At 40.9% G+C, this 18,102-nt stretch overlaps 1 protein-coding gene across 1 annotated transcript in view; it reads left to right on the top strand.

Annotated features, from left to right (window-relative positions):
- Positions 1 to 18,102, top strand: part of GPLD1 (glycosylphosphatidylinositol specific phospholipase D1) — a 220,839-nt gene that overhangs the window by 70,606 nt on the left and 132,131 nt on the right. The window contains exons 10-12 of the mRNA XM_053714797.1: positions 70 to 209; positions 2,348 to 2,413; positions 15,150 to 15,279. Of these exons, the coding sequence (XP_053570772.1) occupies positions 70 to 209; positions 2,348 to 2,413; positions 15,150 to 15,279 (336 nt within the window). The remainder of the gene's footprint in view (positions 1 to 69; positions 210 to 2,347; positions 2,414 to 15,149; positions 15,280 to 18,102) is intronic.

Raw genomic sequence — 18,102 nt, 5'->3', positions numbered from 1 at the left:
AACATAATTTCTTATAAACTAAAATGAAGATGTTATTTATTACAACTGTGCTTTTGGTTGGTTGATTAGCTGTTCCCGTCCTATGCACGACAATCACCCTTCTTGGTGGAAAGATTCCATGAGTATTTTCTTGGTGGTGTAGATGACATGGCATATTGGTCTACAAATATCTTCCAGCTAACTGGCCTGATGTTAGATAATGGCACAAGGTGAGTGAGCAATCTAGATTTCTATTATATAAAACAGACTTAACCAACCTAAGGCACAAGAGCAACAATATAGCTATAAAATGCATTGCATCTGGTCTTACACAACTCCAAAATGTATACTGTATGTGAGTGAGTGAGCAATAATAAAACTCTCCAGTAGCAAATATGACTTGATGAGTTGAGCTGTAAGAGTTATTTCACTGTAGGATCTTGTTTGTCTTAGTATTTGGATCAGTACATTGTAGATGAATGTTACATCTGTTCACTGGTGTATTATGTTTTATATATATATATATATATATATATATATATATATATATATATATATATATATATATGTATATATATAACACATAGAGAAAGTACAGCACTCACAAGCTCTCAGCTAAGATTTAAAAGCAAAAATAGAATGGTTAGTTACCACATCTGGCCAAATGGGACAAGCCCATGTACCACGTCAAGGTCCTTTCCAATACCTGGGACCCTAGAACAGTCACACAATGCAAGCTCTCAAATCCAAACAAACTGGGAACAAGGGAAGGGTGCACAGGCTTATGTAATCACCCCAGACATATACAAAACACGGAAGGGGACTGCACTCTCATACCGGCCCGGGTACACATCCCATGAACCTGCAACATGCTCAGCCCTGGGTGCTCACAGGCATTAATTTGTTTTGTAATTTTCCCTATGGTTCTTGCACCCAGACCTGTCTGGGGTTAACTGCCTGTGACTCTGGGGACAGCACAGCTTCCTGTGAGTGCCCATGAGCACCCAGGGCTGAGCATGTTGCAGGGTCATGGGATGTGTACCCGGGCCGGTATGAGAGTGCAGTCCCCTTCCGTGTTTTGTATATGTCTGGGTGATTACATAAGCCTGTGCACCCTTCCCTTGTTCCCAGTTTGTTTGGATTTGAGAGCTTGCATTGTGTGGCTGTTCTAGGGTCCCAGGTATTGGAAAGGACCTTGACGTGGTACCTGGACTTGTCACATTTGGCCAGATGCGGTAACTAACATTTCTATTTTTGCTTTTAAATCTTAGCTAAGAGCTTGTAAGTGAGTGCTGGACTTTCTCTGTGTTATATATATATATATATATATATATATATATATATATAACATAATACACCAGTGAACAGATGTAACATTCGGTATGAGAGTGCAGCCCCCTTCCGTGTTTTGTATATATATATATATATATATATATATATATGTGTGTGTGTATACAGTTTGTTCTAGTGGAAGCTGTCTGCTGTGTTACGCTTGAACAAAAGTTGTATTTATTAAACCCGTGTTCCTGGCCTCTGATGGTGATAAATTTGAGGGCAGTAGATTTCCCACTGCGTAAAGTATTAAATATATGCACTACTGTGGTGAGCTAAAAACTTTCAAAGGTGATATGTTGGTTTATGAGTCTCAAAATCCATAATTACAGGAGGATTGTAAAACTACAGTTAAAGGGACATGATACTCAAAAATATTTGCTGCTCCATCTAATAGAGATCATTTTAATATGTCCCAGGACCTAGATGCTCATAATCATGCACATCCTGTAAACAGTGTTACATACTTTTTTCAGGCAAAAATATTAATATGTTTAAAGGGACATGAAACCCAATATTTTTCTTTTATGATTCAGATAGAGAATACAATTCTAAACAATATTCCAATTTACTTCTATTCATTAATTTGCTTCATTCCTCAGATATCATTTGTTAAAGAAATAGCAATGGACATAGGTGAGCCAATCACACAAGGCATATACTGTATGTGCAGCCACCAATCAGCAGCTACCGAGCCTATTTAGATATGCTTTTCAACAAAGGATATAAAGAGAATAAAGTAAATTAGATAGTATAAGTAAATTGGAAAGTTGTTTAAAATTGCATGTTCTTTCTAAATCATTATGTCCCTTTAAGTGCTACTCTTTCATATACATAGAGAAAACATTTATTTGTGTAATTTGTCTCTTTAAATTAGTTTCTAACAACAGCTCTCATACTTATGCAGCATTCAGGCTTAGCATTAGGTTTGAGGCGGGTCTATAAGATAAGAGACAAATCCTTTACCTACTCAATCTTAGTTTTGTTTTTGCAATTTATTCAAATTCTAATCAAATTATTATTTTTTATATTTTAGTGTCTGTTATGTTCCTGAAAACCCAATCTTCATACAGTGCAATATCCAGAAGAGGGAAAGACCATTGTAAGTAAATTAGTATATTTTCCAAAACCAGATCATCTGCTATAAAACCTGTTAGCTCTGTGCATTTGGTTAAAAGGGCATAAGATTCGAGGGGCGGAGCTTGGCCGTTCTGGAAAATGGCCGTGTAAAGAGACAGCTCCCAAGCCCACATTCCCCAAGCCCAAAATAACTAGCCAGACAGCAAAATTTTAGCATTCCCCAGCGAGCTATCACACACTTTAGGACCCATAGGGGCGGGGGGATGCCATCCGGGGGAAAAGCAGCACCTTTAAAGCATCTTAGGACCCCGGTGAATCGACACCTCGTGTGCAAGCCACAAGCTGAAGCAAAACAAGATCGCGGCATCAGGCGCTCAGGAGACCGCAGATCGCACATTCAACTTGACGGCACAGCAGCAGGTCAGTCGCAACGACGGGTTGATCCGCTCAGTCATCAATTGTAGCACATAGACACCGGAGCCCAGGGAAGGAAAAAGCTGCAGGAGGTAATAATAGAAGGGCAATACATAGGGACAAACTCCCCCTATTTAAACAAATAAAAGACCAGGCTTATAAACATTACCCAGTGAGGGTTAGCTCAACGCTATCTGTCTTATACTATAAGAGACACGGCACAAGAAAGTACAGCACCGAGTGAGCCACAGTGAGTCAGTGAGCAGAAGGCCACACATCTCCCTGCATCGTTCCTTTATCCCTTCACTAAGGGCAGGCACTGTGTAATCTAGCTAACTGACCCAGAACTGAGCAGTCACGTATCATCAAGCAACAGAGAGTGTGGCTTTAGGACACAGGTGGGCCTCATCAGCTTGATAAGCAACAGACCCTGCACAGCACTATATCCCACACTCCTCATTGGGAGCAGATACAGGAAGCCTAGCCTAGAATACACCATCAAGCCTGACATTTCCTACGGTCTATCTTAATAAGACCTGCCATACAGGGCGGTCGGATTCCCAGGGAAAGACGCGCAGCCACCAGAGGCTGCACAGCAGTAAATACACAGTTAATTCCATCAATACAAAACGACATAAGCAAGAGGGGCAGCATACTGAAAGAGCAGTGGAGAAACCTAATTAACCTACTGGGTTTTGCTACCCCAACTATTAATCACTAGGTCAGACAGACACGCACGGGGGAGATACAGCCTGAGATCAGCCTCCACACGAACAGACCTGCTCCTCTCATCAACGCACCTACTACCAAAACATGCCAGCCTGCAAACAGAACAAACCAGACGGAGCTATAAATTCCAAAATGCTACAACAATACCTGAAACCAGTGGACTCTCATCCAGCTCCAGCTACCGACACTTTTAATGCCCATACCCCAGCTGAGGGGCTCCAGGCTTCATCACCGGTACTACCCAGCCCTTCAGGCCTTACAAAGGAAGATTTAAGATCTCTGTGCACCAAAGATGATGTCAAAGAGATTATGTCAGAAGTTAAAACATGGTACACAAACCTGAAAAGGGACCTGTCAAGAGTGACACAAAGAGTAACAAATTTAGAAGAGAATCACAACACAACCTACAATGATATTCAGCAAATGTCACATCTGGCGTATGAGCAGGATGAGACTTTCCATCATCTTCTGGAAAAAGTGGAAGACCTGGATAACAGGGGCAGGCGGAATAACCTCCGGATACGTGGTATCTCTGAGACCATACAGCCGGCAGCCCTGGAGGGTTGTCTAAAGGACCTATTTTGGACACTTAAAGGAGATAATGGCTATAGTGGTTATTGAAAGAGCACACCGCGCTCTGAGAGCCAAACCACCGCCTAAAGCACCTCCCAGGGACGTCATTCTTAAACTCCTTCACTTTAAAGACAAGGAAGAAATACTTAAACACGCCAGGCAGAAACAGGACTTTACCCATGTGGGTAACCGCATTCAAATCTTTGCGGATCTAAGCCCGGCAACCCTGCAGAAGAGGAGAGACCTCAATCACGTAAACACTGTTCTACGAGCACAGAAAATACCCTACAGGTTCGGCTTTCCAGTCAGTATAATAGCAACAAGAGGAGACACAACAGTTATCTACAGGACCAAGGAGGACCTACCACGCTTTTGTGAAATGCTACGGGTCAACATACAACCTCCAGAACATCCAGGGCATGAGAACACTGAAGCACAGAGGCCACACGGCAGACAGTTACTGCCCTCAGAAGAAAGATCAAGACCGGACTCTGAACAACAAGCTGCTGCAGCAAAGGCACACACAAGTCAGAGACTCTAGCAGGCTTCCAGATTGTGTGTACCCACCAGCTCGAGGGGACTCTCAATAATCCTATATGGCTACAGGTATTATTACATATATTTGTATTTAAATAATTGGGCTTGGGGGGCGGGGATATTGCCCTAATTGGTACCCTTTTTTTTCTCTGTTGGTTGATATTTGTTATCTTGTCATTGAATTGCACTCTTTGTTACAGGTTCAACTGAAAGATTTGTTATATTCTTGTTTTCTAGCCACTTTGTTACACTGCACCCTCACTGCCAGACAGTCCTTACTTCATACAGGTTAGCCAAGTTCACCTGACTATTCGGGAGGGGTACGGGGACAGAGAGCCACCTCTGCAAGTCACACCAAACATTTGGGTCATAAATAAGACTTACTCACATCTCTCCACATTCATAACACTTTAGAAAAAGAAGTGTATCCCCATGACAGGCCAGGAAGAAGCGCAAACACGCTCACTCAAACTTGTATCAATCAATGCCAAAGGGCTTAATAGTCCCGAAAAGCGGTCGATGGCTTTTCACCAGCTATACAAAGCGGCAGGGGATATACTTTATTTACAAGAGACACATTTTAAAAAAGGAAGAGAGCTTAAGTCTATAAACAATAAATACAGGACCTTTTTCTTGGCCTTGGGACCATCAAAGAAAGGGGGAGTGGGCATATTCTTAATAAATTCTAACCACTTTCAACCAAAAACTGTCATTAAGGATCCAAAAGGGGCATACCTAATAGTCATAGGGCTTCTGTTTAATGCTTATGTGACGCTGGTGAACGTATATCTACCCAATCAGGGACAACATACAGTCTTTAAACAAGTGACCCAGTTACTACTCGAACACATGACGGGGGTACTGTTTATATGTAGTTTATGGCAGTTTATGGCAGGTGACTTTAATCTGCCACTGCATCCCACACGCGACACCTCTACAGGACGGACATGTACACCACTGAAAGTAATAAAATCAACAAACACTTAGCTACAGCTTCTAAAACTGCATGACATATGGAGAACCAAAAACCCAGACTCCTCAGACTTTACATTTTACTCACACCCGCATCATACTTACACTAGGATTGACTATCTTATTGCAGACCAGGTAGGTCTATCCATGATAGAGACATCCACCATTCTATCAATAAGGTGGTCTGATCATGCCCTAGTGATGTGTTCGGTCGCTTGGCCCAACGCACCACCACACTTCTTCCTGTGGAGACTAGACAAGACTGACCTAACCAAACTGTTAGTCAAACTGGACATTGACAAAACATTAGGTTATTACTTCAGGGAAAATGCCCCAGTGGATATATCCACGTCCACAACATGGGAGGCACACAAGTGCATGGTAAGGGGGGAATTTATTAAACACAAGGCGAGGAAAATAAAAACTGACCGGCAATTTGTGAACTCCACTCTCTCACAAATACGATACTGGGAGACGCAACACAAACAAGCCCCTAAGTCTTCAACTATCTTAGAGACCCTAACTAAAGCTAGGAGCGACCTTAGTAGTCACTACATTAAGGAGTACCAGCGCAGGGCTACAATATTGAAACAAAAATACTTTGATGTAAACAATGAATCAGGCTCATCGCTGGCCAAGGCATTAAAACAGCATCAATTAAGCACTCATGTACATACGTTGACAGATACAACAGGGGACACACATAGATACAGTACTTAGATAGCGGAGACGTTCAGACAATACTACGAGAAATTATACAACATTCACAATGACTGCAGGCAGCAGGAAATAGACAACTACTTGGAGGGGGTTACTTTGCGCACACTACATATGGAGGACATTGATGCATTAGACTCACTGATTACAAATGATGAAATCACAGCAGCCATTAAATCCATGCCAAACGGTAAGAGTCCAGGACCAGATGGGCTGGGCATTTATTACTACAAAACTTTCATCCATCACCTGCGGACACCACTAGCATCGCTATTCAACTCATTGTTAAGGGATGGGGGTTTTACTGAACACATGTTAGAGGCCAACATTACAGTACTTCCCAAGCAAGGCAAACACCCAGACAAGCCAGAGAATTTCCGTCCCATCCCCCTCCTGAATTCTGATATAAAGATCTTTGCTAAGATCTTGGCCACCAGAATCAACCAGTACCTACCTAAGCTGATACATCAGGATCAGGTGGGTTTCGTGCCTGAAAGGGAGGCGCGGGATAATACATTAAAAGTGTTACAATTGATGACTTACGCCCAACAACATAATATACCATCAGTGCTTGTGTCAACAGACGCAGATAAAGCCTTTGATAGGGTTCATTGGCATTTCTTTAAGGCGGTTCTGCACAAGATGAAATTTAGTGATACCTTTATAGCTCAAATCTTTATATTATATAGACATCCAACGGCGAGGGTTAGGGTCAATCTAATCTGATAAACGTACCATACGTAACGGCACGAGGCAGGGATGCCCTCTCTCACCGATCCTCTTTGCTATAACCATAGAAACACTGGCACAAAAATAAGGGAGGACACACTGATATCAGGGATACATGTCAAATCAAACGAGCACAAGCTTGCGTTATACGCGGATGATGTGCTACTTACACTAACTAAGGGGGAGACATCTCTGCCCAATACAGTAACTACCTTCATGGAATATGGGCGGGTTTCCAACTTCCACCTCAATATACTTAAGTCCGAGTTACTGAACATCACGTATGGCTCTGACGAACTACCAGAGATCCTACAAGACAGCCCACTCAGAACACAACAGACCAAAATGAAATATCTAGGTATTTATATGTCACCAGACCAGCAAATTATATTTCAGGCCAATTACAAAACACTGGAACATACGTTAGTCTCAGACCTTTCTAGCTGGAAAAAGAAAACGATATCATGGGTGGGGAGGATCAATGTCATTAAAATGAACGTGATCCCCAGATTACTGTACTTGCTCCAGACCACTCCCATACCGCTGCCGGCCAACCACTTACACAAGATACAAAGTGTACTAAAGCAGTATATATGGGGATATGTCAAACCTAGAATAGCAAAAATAACACTGTATCTTCCCAGGGACAAGGTGGGCCTCGGAGTGCCCAACATATACACTTACAAGCAAGCCACTACACTGCAGAGACTAATTGACTGGTGCCACAATGACCCCAATAAAAGCTGGGTACAACTGGATCGCGATATATTAGACACCGCTGGACTTCAGGCGTGGATCCTGGAGAGGGCCAGGGCCTCAGCCACTTCCACATACCAGTTATTTTTAGACTTTTACATGCATTGGGACAAAATCATACGCACATCGACAAACATTTCCTCCTTGCATACCCCATTAATTCCCATTTACCAGAACTCCGAAGTGCCCTGGAACTACAGGGAGAAAGAGGTAGGCCCCGTGTTACCCTTCAAAGATTTGACACTTGCAGCTTTCCTGGAGAGAGACAAACTTAGAACATTAGCCGAGATACAAGAGAGGATACCGGGCATACATATGAATTGGCTATCGCACTCACAGCTAAACCACTTCCTCGCGACCCACCACTCCAGACGCACACTCACAAGACAGGTGACAGCATTTGAAAGCATGTGCCTGCAGAACGCTCCTACGGTGCATGCCATATCACTAACATACAAACTCCTCTTAGTGGAAGACAAGCACATTCTTCCTACATACACCAGAGCATGGGAGAGGGAGTTACAAATTGAGATAGATAATTGTGAACGGCCGGCTGCATTTCAGATTACCAAAAAAGCCTCAATCTCTGTAAGAGTGCAGGAATCCAGTTACAAGTTTCTATCAAGGTGGTACCTTACACCCAGTAGGTTACACCAGATATATAGGTCAGCATCGGGAGGGTGTTGGAGGGTTTGTGGGGGTGAGGGTACACCGGCACATATTTGGTGGCTTTGCCCTAAACTAGATGCATATTGGGTGGGCGTACTCCACCATATAGAACACACGATAGGGAAGCCACTGCAGAACAGCCCCAAAACGATATTATTCTTGTCATTGCCCAAACTAGAGACTAAACAGAGCAGGGCCCTGCTACTGACTATGCTGAACAGCGCCAAAATGTTAATTCCGAAACACTGGAAGACGCGGACAGTTCCAACAATAGTGGAGCGGAAGCAACACGTAGACACGCTATTACAGTTAGAAAGGTACCATCATCTCCAACAGGGAACAGCAGACGTACACGACCTTATGATGCAGCAGTGGGCAGAGAGTAGCATACATCAGACTGTAGCACTGGAAAAGGGAGACATGACTGACACTGCAACACCTACTATCACACACCCAATGGTGGACTGAGGGGGTAGATACATTTGACTGTCTGGTACGGAGGGCAGTATTTATTTATTTATGTATCATATTAAATTAGGACATTGCAGTGCTAAGAGAACTACTATTTCTTTTCCTTGTTAACTTTATTTTAGGGAAGTTTACATTATATTTCAGAATTATTTAACTCACATGTTTTCTGTATTTGTTTTTTTTGTTAATTATCATTGACTGTACTTGAAGGGCCGAAGAGCCCATATGGACATGGACTGAATTGTGGACAATATAAGGCTATGTTGTAGCCCTAGGCAAGGCATTAATTGCCAGAAAACTACTTGAAAAAAGGAAAATGTGATATTGTGTCTGTTTTGTATAATGTGTTAAGTTTCCAATAAAAACTTAAATAAAAAAAAAAAAAAAAAGGGCATGACATTCTAGGTTGAAATGCACATGAATGTATTTTAGTTTTGAACACATTAATTTATACAATACGCCTGTATTAGCAAAAACACTTTTAGTAAAAATGATCAATGTTTCACTGACAGCATTTATTTGCGCAAATGAATATGCCCTGAGCACTGAGTACCCTTATTCAAACGCTGCGTCTTCTCAGAGAGTCTATGTTGTATCAGTGATGATCTATTGCAGGACATTGCTGGCTCCCTTAGCAGGTGCAGCGTTGCAATAAGGCCGCTCACGGCATATGGATGTTAGTCACATGCTCAGTAAAATCTGCCACTAGAGCTGTGACAACTGTAAAAGAAAAAAACAAATCCTGTATAAAATGCTTGCACTCAAAGCAGAAATGCATTCATGTGCATTTCCGTGTAAATTTGTATGTCCCTTTAATAAACTACATAGGTCTAGAAAAGACTAGAGGGTGTTTGTTAATGCTTGCACCCACTTAACTAAGTCACAGGCTTGCCTGGAGTGGCTAGACTGTGACAAATCGGTTAAGATGGAAAGGGTCTGTTAACCCTTTCTGTGCCAAACTCGTGACTGGTGCAGGGTTCGTTAACCATTTTTGTCACCAACTGTAATATTACATTCATTATTTATTTGACTTGCTTTTGCTGTAAAATTCTTTGCATTTGCTGTACAAATGTTGCAGCTCCTATGAACCCTATAGAGCCTGGAAGTCAAACTCTATAACCTAGCTGTAAAATGCTGTAAAATGCTGCACATCGTCAGAATTATGCCACAGTGATTGTTAAGTTGTTCTAACTCATTTGCAGCTAGCCCTAACTGATCACAGTCAAGGGGATACAATAAACATACATACCAGGGTTTTCAAGTTGTTTGTTAGAACAACATGGAGTTTTGCAGATCATTAATTAAATAACATTTTGTATGCTTTTAAAACATTAATTTTCTATGCACATTCAGTTCCTTTATTGCTGATATACAACATGCAGATATAAAATCCCTTTAATGGAGTTTGCATGAAGTATTTGTTGTGGATGCATGAATATAATAGAATACACTGCGGTGTCCATTCACATTACCAACAAACATAATCTATTATATATTCCTCTATATGGTTATCCTAAGAAAATTATTTTTTAATTCTAAATTTTATTGAGTTCAAATGAAAATACAATACAGTAAGTCAGAAATAATATATTAATCGTACATACACAAGTGCAATACTAATGTCCACATAATTATGTCCAGCTGTGATCGTAACCTCCATATGCATCATTAATATCATGACCCAAGCTGCACTCCACTGTCATCATGATTTTTATCAATGACATCTCCAACTTGAAGGTCACCATTAACAATCAATGTTCATTAGAAAAATGGATGTGAAAACATTTAAAGTCAAACTTATACTTTGAATGAATACAAATTGTGATGAGAGTGGGAAGTGACGTCACCGGATCGGGGCGTTGTTTAGGGCGTTGATTGTCTATGTCGCAGTTACCAAGTTAGATGTGTTGTATAAGCTGTATACTTCTATGCTCTGCAATAAAATAGCGTTGTACCTTCTATGCTGTGTCCTGCATCTCATGACATGGTGTCAGAAGTTCTTGCCTGCGCTTCTGTTTCCTGATTAATGACGATGTCGAAGTTTACCCCACCTGAGCCTTTTGATTTCTCTCAGCCTGCAGCTTGGCCCACATGGCGTCAGCGGTTTCAACGCTTCAGGATTGCTTCCAAGTTGGACAAGGAGAGTGGTGAAGTACAAGTTAATTCTCTTTTATACTCTATGGGGAAAGATGTGGAGCCAGTGTTCAATGCCTTTACTTTCCAAGAAGGGGAAGAATTTGACTTGGAAATAGTTATGAACAAACTCAGTGCTCACTTTGTGCCCAAAAGAAATGTGATTCATGAGAGGGCTTGTTTTCACAAACATGCTCAGCGTGTGGGAGAATCTGTGGAGTCATTTGTGTGCAGCCTGTATGAACTAGCTGAATTCTGTGAGTTTGGTGTTGCTAAAGAGGAGCAATTCAGAGACAGAATAGTCATAGGAATTGCAGATGCTGAAGTCTCACTGAAGCTACAGTTGGAGGCTGATTTAACATTAGATGGGGCTATTAGGATGGCCCGCCAGATTGAACTGGTGAAAAAGCAAAGTGCTGATCTGAGGTCCGAGAGTATTGTGGATGAAGTGCAGCAGTTCAGGAGAGCTGCTAGTGAAAGGCACAGTGTGAGCGGTAGACCAAGGGCAACAGATAGGCCCAGAAGCGGATGGGCGCAGCATGCTCGCTGCACGCGGTGTAACCGTACCCATGATCAGAGTGTCGTATGCCCTGCTAAAGACAAAAGATGTAGAAAATGTAACCGAATGGGCCATTTTGAAGTGGCGTGTAAAACTGAATACATTAAGGAGATGCAGGTGAATAGTGACCAGGAGGGTCAAGAAGTGTCCTTTGTAGGGTCTGTTGTTGAACGGTCTGGTTCAGATGAAGATTGGTGGGTTACTCTTACTGTAATGGGAGCCAAAGTTGCCTTTAAGATTGACACAGGAGCAGACATCACTGTTATGTCCCTTGCAGCATTCATAAAACTGCCTTGACAGCCTCAGCTGGCGAAAGTTACAACAAAAGTTCATAGTCCTGGTGGCTGCATCGATTGTGCAGGGAAATTTCTTGCCAGCTGCAAGTACAAGCAGAGGAAATTCACCATGTGGGTACATGTGATTAGAGGTCAGTGTGTTAACAACCTATTGAGCAGAAAAGCAGCTTGTGGTTTGGGCCTGGTCGCCAGAATGAATGAGATTTCAGAAGATATGTTTGGTGAATTGGGCTTACTGAATTGCAACCCAGTCCGAATATCACTTAAAGGTGATGCAGTCCCATACAGCATTACCACTCCTTGTAGAATTCCGTTCCCGCTCATGCCTCAAGTGGAGAAGGAACTTCTGCGTATGAAGAATATAGGAGTTATTGAAGAGGTTGTTGAAGCAACTGACTGGTCTGCCCCCATTGTGCCTGTTGCAAAGAAAAACGGGAAGGTACGCATCTGTGTAGACTTGAAAAGGCTGAATGAGGCGGTGAAGAGAGAGAAAGATATGTGCTGCCGACACTTGAAGACATAGCTCCAAAATTGGCTGGGGCGAAGTTCTTCTCTACACTGGATGCTTCCAGCGGCTTCTGGCAGATACCTCTAGATACAAAGTGCAGAGAAAGGGCAGCTACGGCAGTATGGTGGCCTGGGATCAGTTCCGACATCGCAAGCCATGTGTCAAAATGTGCCTTTTGCCGGGAACGCCGGTCTACTCAGAGAAGGAAGCCCTTGATTTCTACTCCGCTGCCTGCAGGCCCGTGGCAGAAAATAGCTGCTGATTTGTGCGAATTGCACGGGAAAAAGTACCTAGTCGTGATTGACTACTATTCCAGGTATTTGGAGATAGCACCCTTGAATGATATCACAAGTCAAGCCGTTATCACTCGTCTCAAGAGCTTGTTCGCCCAGTGGGGCATACCAATGGAGTTAGTGAGTGATAACAGAATTCAGTTTGCTTCCACGGAGTTCAGTTCTTTCAGCAGTGAATATGATTTTGTCCATCCTACGTCGAGTCCACATTACCCGCAGGCCAATGGAATGGCTGAAAGGGCAGTTCAAACAACAAAGTTCATTTTGAAGCAATCTGAGCCGTACCTAGCCCTCTTGGCCTATAGGGTGACTCCCATTCAAGCCACGGGTTTTAGCCCGGCACAGCTGATGCTAGGACGTCAGATTCGCACCACTTTACCCTCTGTGGGGGTCTTCCAGCCAACTAGCTCTGTTCCTCGGGACGAAGTCCTTAGGAGGGATGAAGGGGCTAAAAGGGGCTATTGATTCTTTTACGACAGGAAACACTCTTGGAGGCCCTTGCAGGAGCAGAATGTGGGGCAAAGTGTTAGAGTTAAACTGGATGATGAGAAGAAATGGAAGATGCCTGCAACGGTAATTGGATGCTCTCCAGAACCAAGGCCTTATGTAGTCCTTACTGATGGAGGGACGGTCACACGTCAAAATCGAAAACATCTTCAGCCAGTACCTGAGAGTTTGGGACTGGATGCCTCAGTACCACTGCCCTTGGGATCCCCTGTTTTAAGAGGGGTGCCTTCCCCTCAGCAAGATCACAGCGGGGATACTTCTTTGCTTCCAGCAGACTCTCAATCACCTTCTTCTGTATCAGAGGACAGTTCATGTAAAATGACATCAAGTGGAAGGGTGGTGAAACTTCCAGCCCGATATCGGGATTAGCACTAGTTAGAGCAGTGACCGGAAGTATGGGCAGAATAATCCCATGGTCACTGTGGACTAGGGTAGTCTACTCGATGTTCAAGTCAGGATTGTATTTCATGTTGTTCATGTATATCCTCTTTAACTTGTTATTTGTTGTATACTAAACAAAACTATTTCTTTATACTTCTTGTATACCTTGTTATTTGATGTATTCAAAAAGAAAAAAAAAATGTATGCTTTGTCCTTTGAAAAGGGGGAAGATGTGATGAGAGTGGGAAGTGACGTCACTGGATGGGGGCGTGGTTTAGTGCGTTGATTGTCTATGTCGCAGTTACCAAGTTAGATGTGTTGTACAAGGTGTATACTTCTATGCTCTGCAATAAAATAGCGTTGTACCTTCTATGCTGTGTCCTGCATCTCATGCCACAAATGATTTGGTAACCAGCATAAAAAATGAAAGCATTTCAAGAAAGTCAACTATACAGTATCATTATCATACACCTCTTACAGCCAAGAAAATATAGGAGCAAAGGAATCTAGCAGGCTTAGCTAGTTTATTTAGACTCAATGTAAAAGTGCAGTATCAGTGGATAATACATTTAATACTTCAATTCTCTGAATTATTCATCAATCTGTCCCCTCAAGGATCTCATTCTCGGGCACCCCCACTATATGTGTATGTGTAAACCCCTGTCCCCTGCAACCAGTCCAGCAGGAGGCTTAGTGGTCTGGAAAAAGTTGGTGAATCCGCACTTGGTGACAATCATTTAGTAAAATCTGATAGTGAAAAGACTTTTAAAGGTTTACTTAAAGGGAAATTCAAGCCAAAATTGGAATCCATGTGGATACATTTCAGTTTTGTATAGAAGCATTTTTGTAATATATACGTATTAGAAATGTGAATCTGGCAAGCAATAAATCAGACCCCATAAAGAGTGGGCAGGCAAAAGATGCGGGATACCATTGGGTGGTGACAGAGTTTCCTCCAACTCTTAAGACATGTCCTGAAAATGATTCATGATATAAATGGGGACTGCCAACAGCACACACCTAAAAACATATGTAAGCTTGTGGAGCAATATCATTTTCCATGATATCTCTGGGAAAGTCCACTTATTAATTTGACTTCTAAAGTCCTACAAAAGAGTTTCATAGTTTGCAGATAAAATAAGTTTGGGGTCATGAGAGAAACACTCCTAGACCCACTAGTAGATAATTTAAAAGGGTACAACTGCTGAAGCTTTTGAATAAATGATTGGTACAGTCCTAAGGTGTAAGCTTCTGTTTTTGCATAGTTTATTTTATACTTAGAAAATTATTTAAATGTCTCTTTAACAGTAATCTGAGTGATGTCATGTAAAGATACAATGGTTAACATGCATTTGATGTTAACTGAAAGTAGAATAAAAATACAGATTGACTAGTGGAGAAATCCATAAAAAGTGGTGGATATCTATCAAATCTGTAATCTTGATCATGATTTTGTTTTTCAGCTTTCTTACCAAAAAAAATATTTTTTATGATTTTACATTTTTTCCACATAGCTCAGGAAAAATACGAATGAAAGCAAATACTTACCACAAGAATCCTATGCCCTCAATCATGAGGACAGTTGGAGCTAATATAACAACAATGGAAACAGGAGTCTTCTTTCAAATGAATTCATGGGCCAAGGTAGACTTTTTTCATTAACTAGCAGCTATATAAAAGTGTCATAAAATCATTTAATAAAATCTTAAAGTGAAAGTCAATCCTAGCGTTGTACAAACGCTAGGATTGACTATTGAAACAAAATATTTTTAGCCATGGGCTGCTGTAGCAGCTGAGAACGGCGATCGGTTGAAACAAATAAAGGAGCTTTCTACATGAAGTATCTTATACTTCATGAATGAAAGTCCCCTTTATTTGTTTCAATAGTAAATCCTAGCATTTGTACGCTAGGATTTACTTTCACTTTAACTAGATTTTTCAGAATGAGGTTTTTCCCTCTCAGATCTGAGATATTAAAAATTCTGCTGTTTTGCAGCTTCTTTCTTTCTTTTCTTTTTTGTATTTTATTAAAAAAAAAAAGTACAACATTAGTTAATAACAAACACACAATAGTTAATAACAAACAGTGGTATCTATATAGCTACATGTTAGTCAACAGCATGGTAACAAGTGGGGTACGTTAATAACAGTTCTTAATCAGCTGATATGTTTCAGTCCTTTTTGTTCAGTCCTCCCTCTTCTGTTTTGTAAAGAAAATAAGCCATACCAGAATAAACAGTAGCAAAACAGAATATCCAGAGAGATACCAAAGTGTCAAGAAAAGAGAAGTAAAAATTGCAGTGTCTTTCTATTATTTTTGGGATAAAATTTAGCATTCTAAATGCTACTATTTGAAAATATATTTGAATACATACATGATTTAATGAAAAAATTCAACAGACATATTCAGGATTTACATCTATAAAAATACAGACACAGGTTTGGGGGGGTATTACCCTTTGGGCTAGATTACAAGTGGAGCGCTAACTGTTGCTTGCAAGCAATATCGGGTTTTTGCACACAACGGAAATAGCGATCATATTACAAGTTGAAACTAAACGCGATTGTGAGAGTGCAATCGCATTTTACGCTCATTTAGTTAGCTCAACTGAAAACCTTTCATAAAGGGTAGTAAGTTAATAAAAAGTTGCACTAATGACTACATAAATCCATGCAAAATTATAGAGTTACACTCATATAAACACTAGCTGATAAAATTATTCATATAAATATTAAAAAAGATATGAGTTAAAAGGTATATGGTATATGACAAGGTATTTGACTGGAAAGGGCTATGTGTATATATATATATATATATATATATATACTGTATATAAAACAAAGCGAAGGTACAGCACCGTTGAAACAACATTGAAAGCTGCTTTACTTAGTGCACAAGGACTATCAGGGTCCTGCAACCCCTTTTATCCACTCTAAACTGATAGAAAAGTCCCAGCAATGTTTCTTCAAGTTAAATCTTTTATTTTAAGTTAAAAAGAAAAACAACAAACAGCTTTGTTTCGGGCCAACATAGCCCTTAATCATGACTAAGGGCTATGTAGGCCCAAAACATAGCTGTTTGTTGTCTTCCTTTTTCACTTAAAATAAAGGATTTACCTTGAAGAAACAATGCTGGGGCTTTTCTATCAGTTTGGAGTATATATATATTTACTGTACATATTTAACCTTCCAAAGTTCATAACATACTGGACAATGTTATTTTTATTGTAAATATATATTCCGATATATATCTGTATATACCTATACCTATTTATCTATATCTATAGATATATAGATATCTAATTTACATTAACATTATTATATATATATATATATATATATATATATATATATATATATATAGTAAATGTCCGTAGGGCACTGCACACACTTTCAATAGACCCAAATGCCCGGGGTGCATTCAAGAGCAAACATACAAGTAGAAAATAAGAACGGTTGTTCGTTCCTATTAATGTGCTTCTCACTCTGTGTGTGTATATATATATATATATATATACAAGTAGAAAATAAGAGCGCACTCTCCGGGTCTTAATTACATGTCATTTAATCAAGTGACGTTTCGGGGTTGTTAGCCCCGTCCTCAGACCATTACGTAATGGTCTGAGGACGGGGCTAACAACCCTGAAACGTCACTTGATTAAATTACATGTAATTAAGACCCGGAGAGTGCGCTCTTATTTTCTACTTGTATATATATATATATATATATATATATATATATATATATATGTATATATATATATATATATATATACACACACACAGAGTGAGAAGCACATTAATAGGAACGAACAACCGACTCAATACCATTGTTAGCCTGTCCTATGGTGATTTACAACCTTGATGCAGCTTATTTTAACCCAGTAATGCTTTTCACAGATCAGTCTGATCCTGCCTATTACGGTCAGTCCAGTGCAAAATACCAGGCAATTCCTCTCTGAACAAAGAACACAGCAACCCCAGATGATCGTTTCGGCCTTCATTGGGCCTCATCAGTGAGGTGTAGCCATATTCCTCTAAGCACCTTGAGCAAAGAGTCCACATCTGGATTCCCTTTTTTTCCCATAGGGAGACTAAATACACACAGAGAGAAGCACACTCACAGGAACAAACAACCGGCTCAATACCATGGTTAGACTGTTCTATGGCAATTTACCACCTTGGTGCAGCTTCTTTTAGCCCAGTAATGCTTTTCACAGAGTATAACTTTCCTGTAGTATTTCAGTCTGATCCCGCCTATTACAGTCAGTCCAGCGCTGAAATACCAGGCAATTCCTCTCTGAACAAGGAACACAGCAACCCCAGATGATCATTTTGGCCGTCATTGGGCCTCGTCAGTGAGGTGTAGCTATATTCCTCTAAGCACACTGAGCAAAGAGTCCACATCTGGATTCCCATTTTTTCCCATAGGGAGACTAAATACACACAGAGAGAAGCACACTCACA

Source organism: Bombina bombina, chromosome 5, assembly GCF_027579735.1.
Source record: "Bombina bombina isolate aBomBom1 chromosome 5, aBomBom1.pri, whole genome shotgun sequence".
NCBI classification, from domain to species: domain Eukaryota; kingdom Metazoa; phylum Chordata; class Amphibia; order Anura; family Bombinatoridae; genus Bombina; species Bombina bombina.
This window is presented reverse-complemented; position numbering and strand designations above follow the sequence as displayed.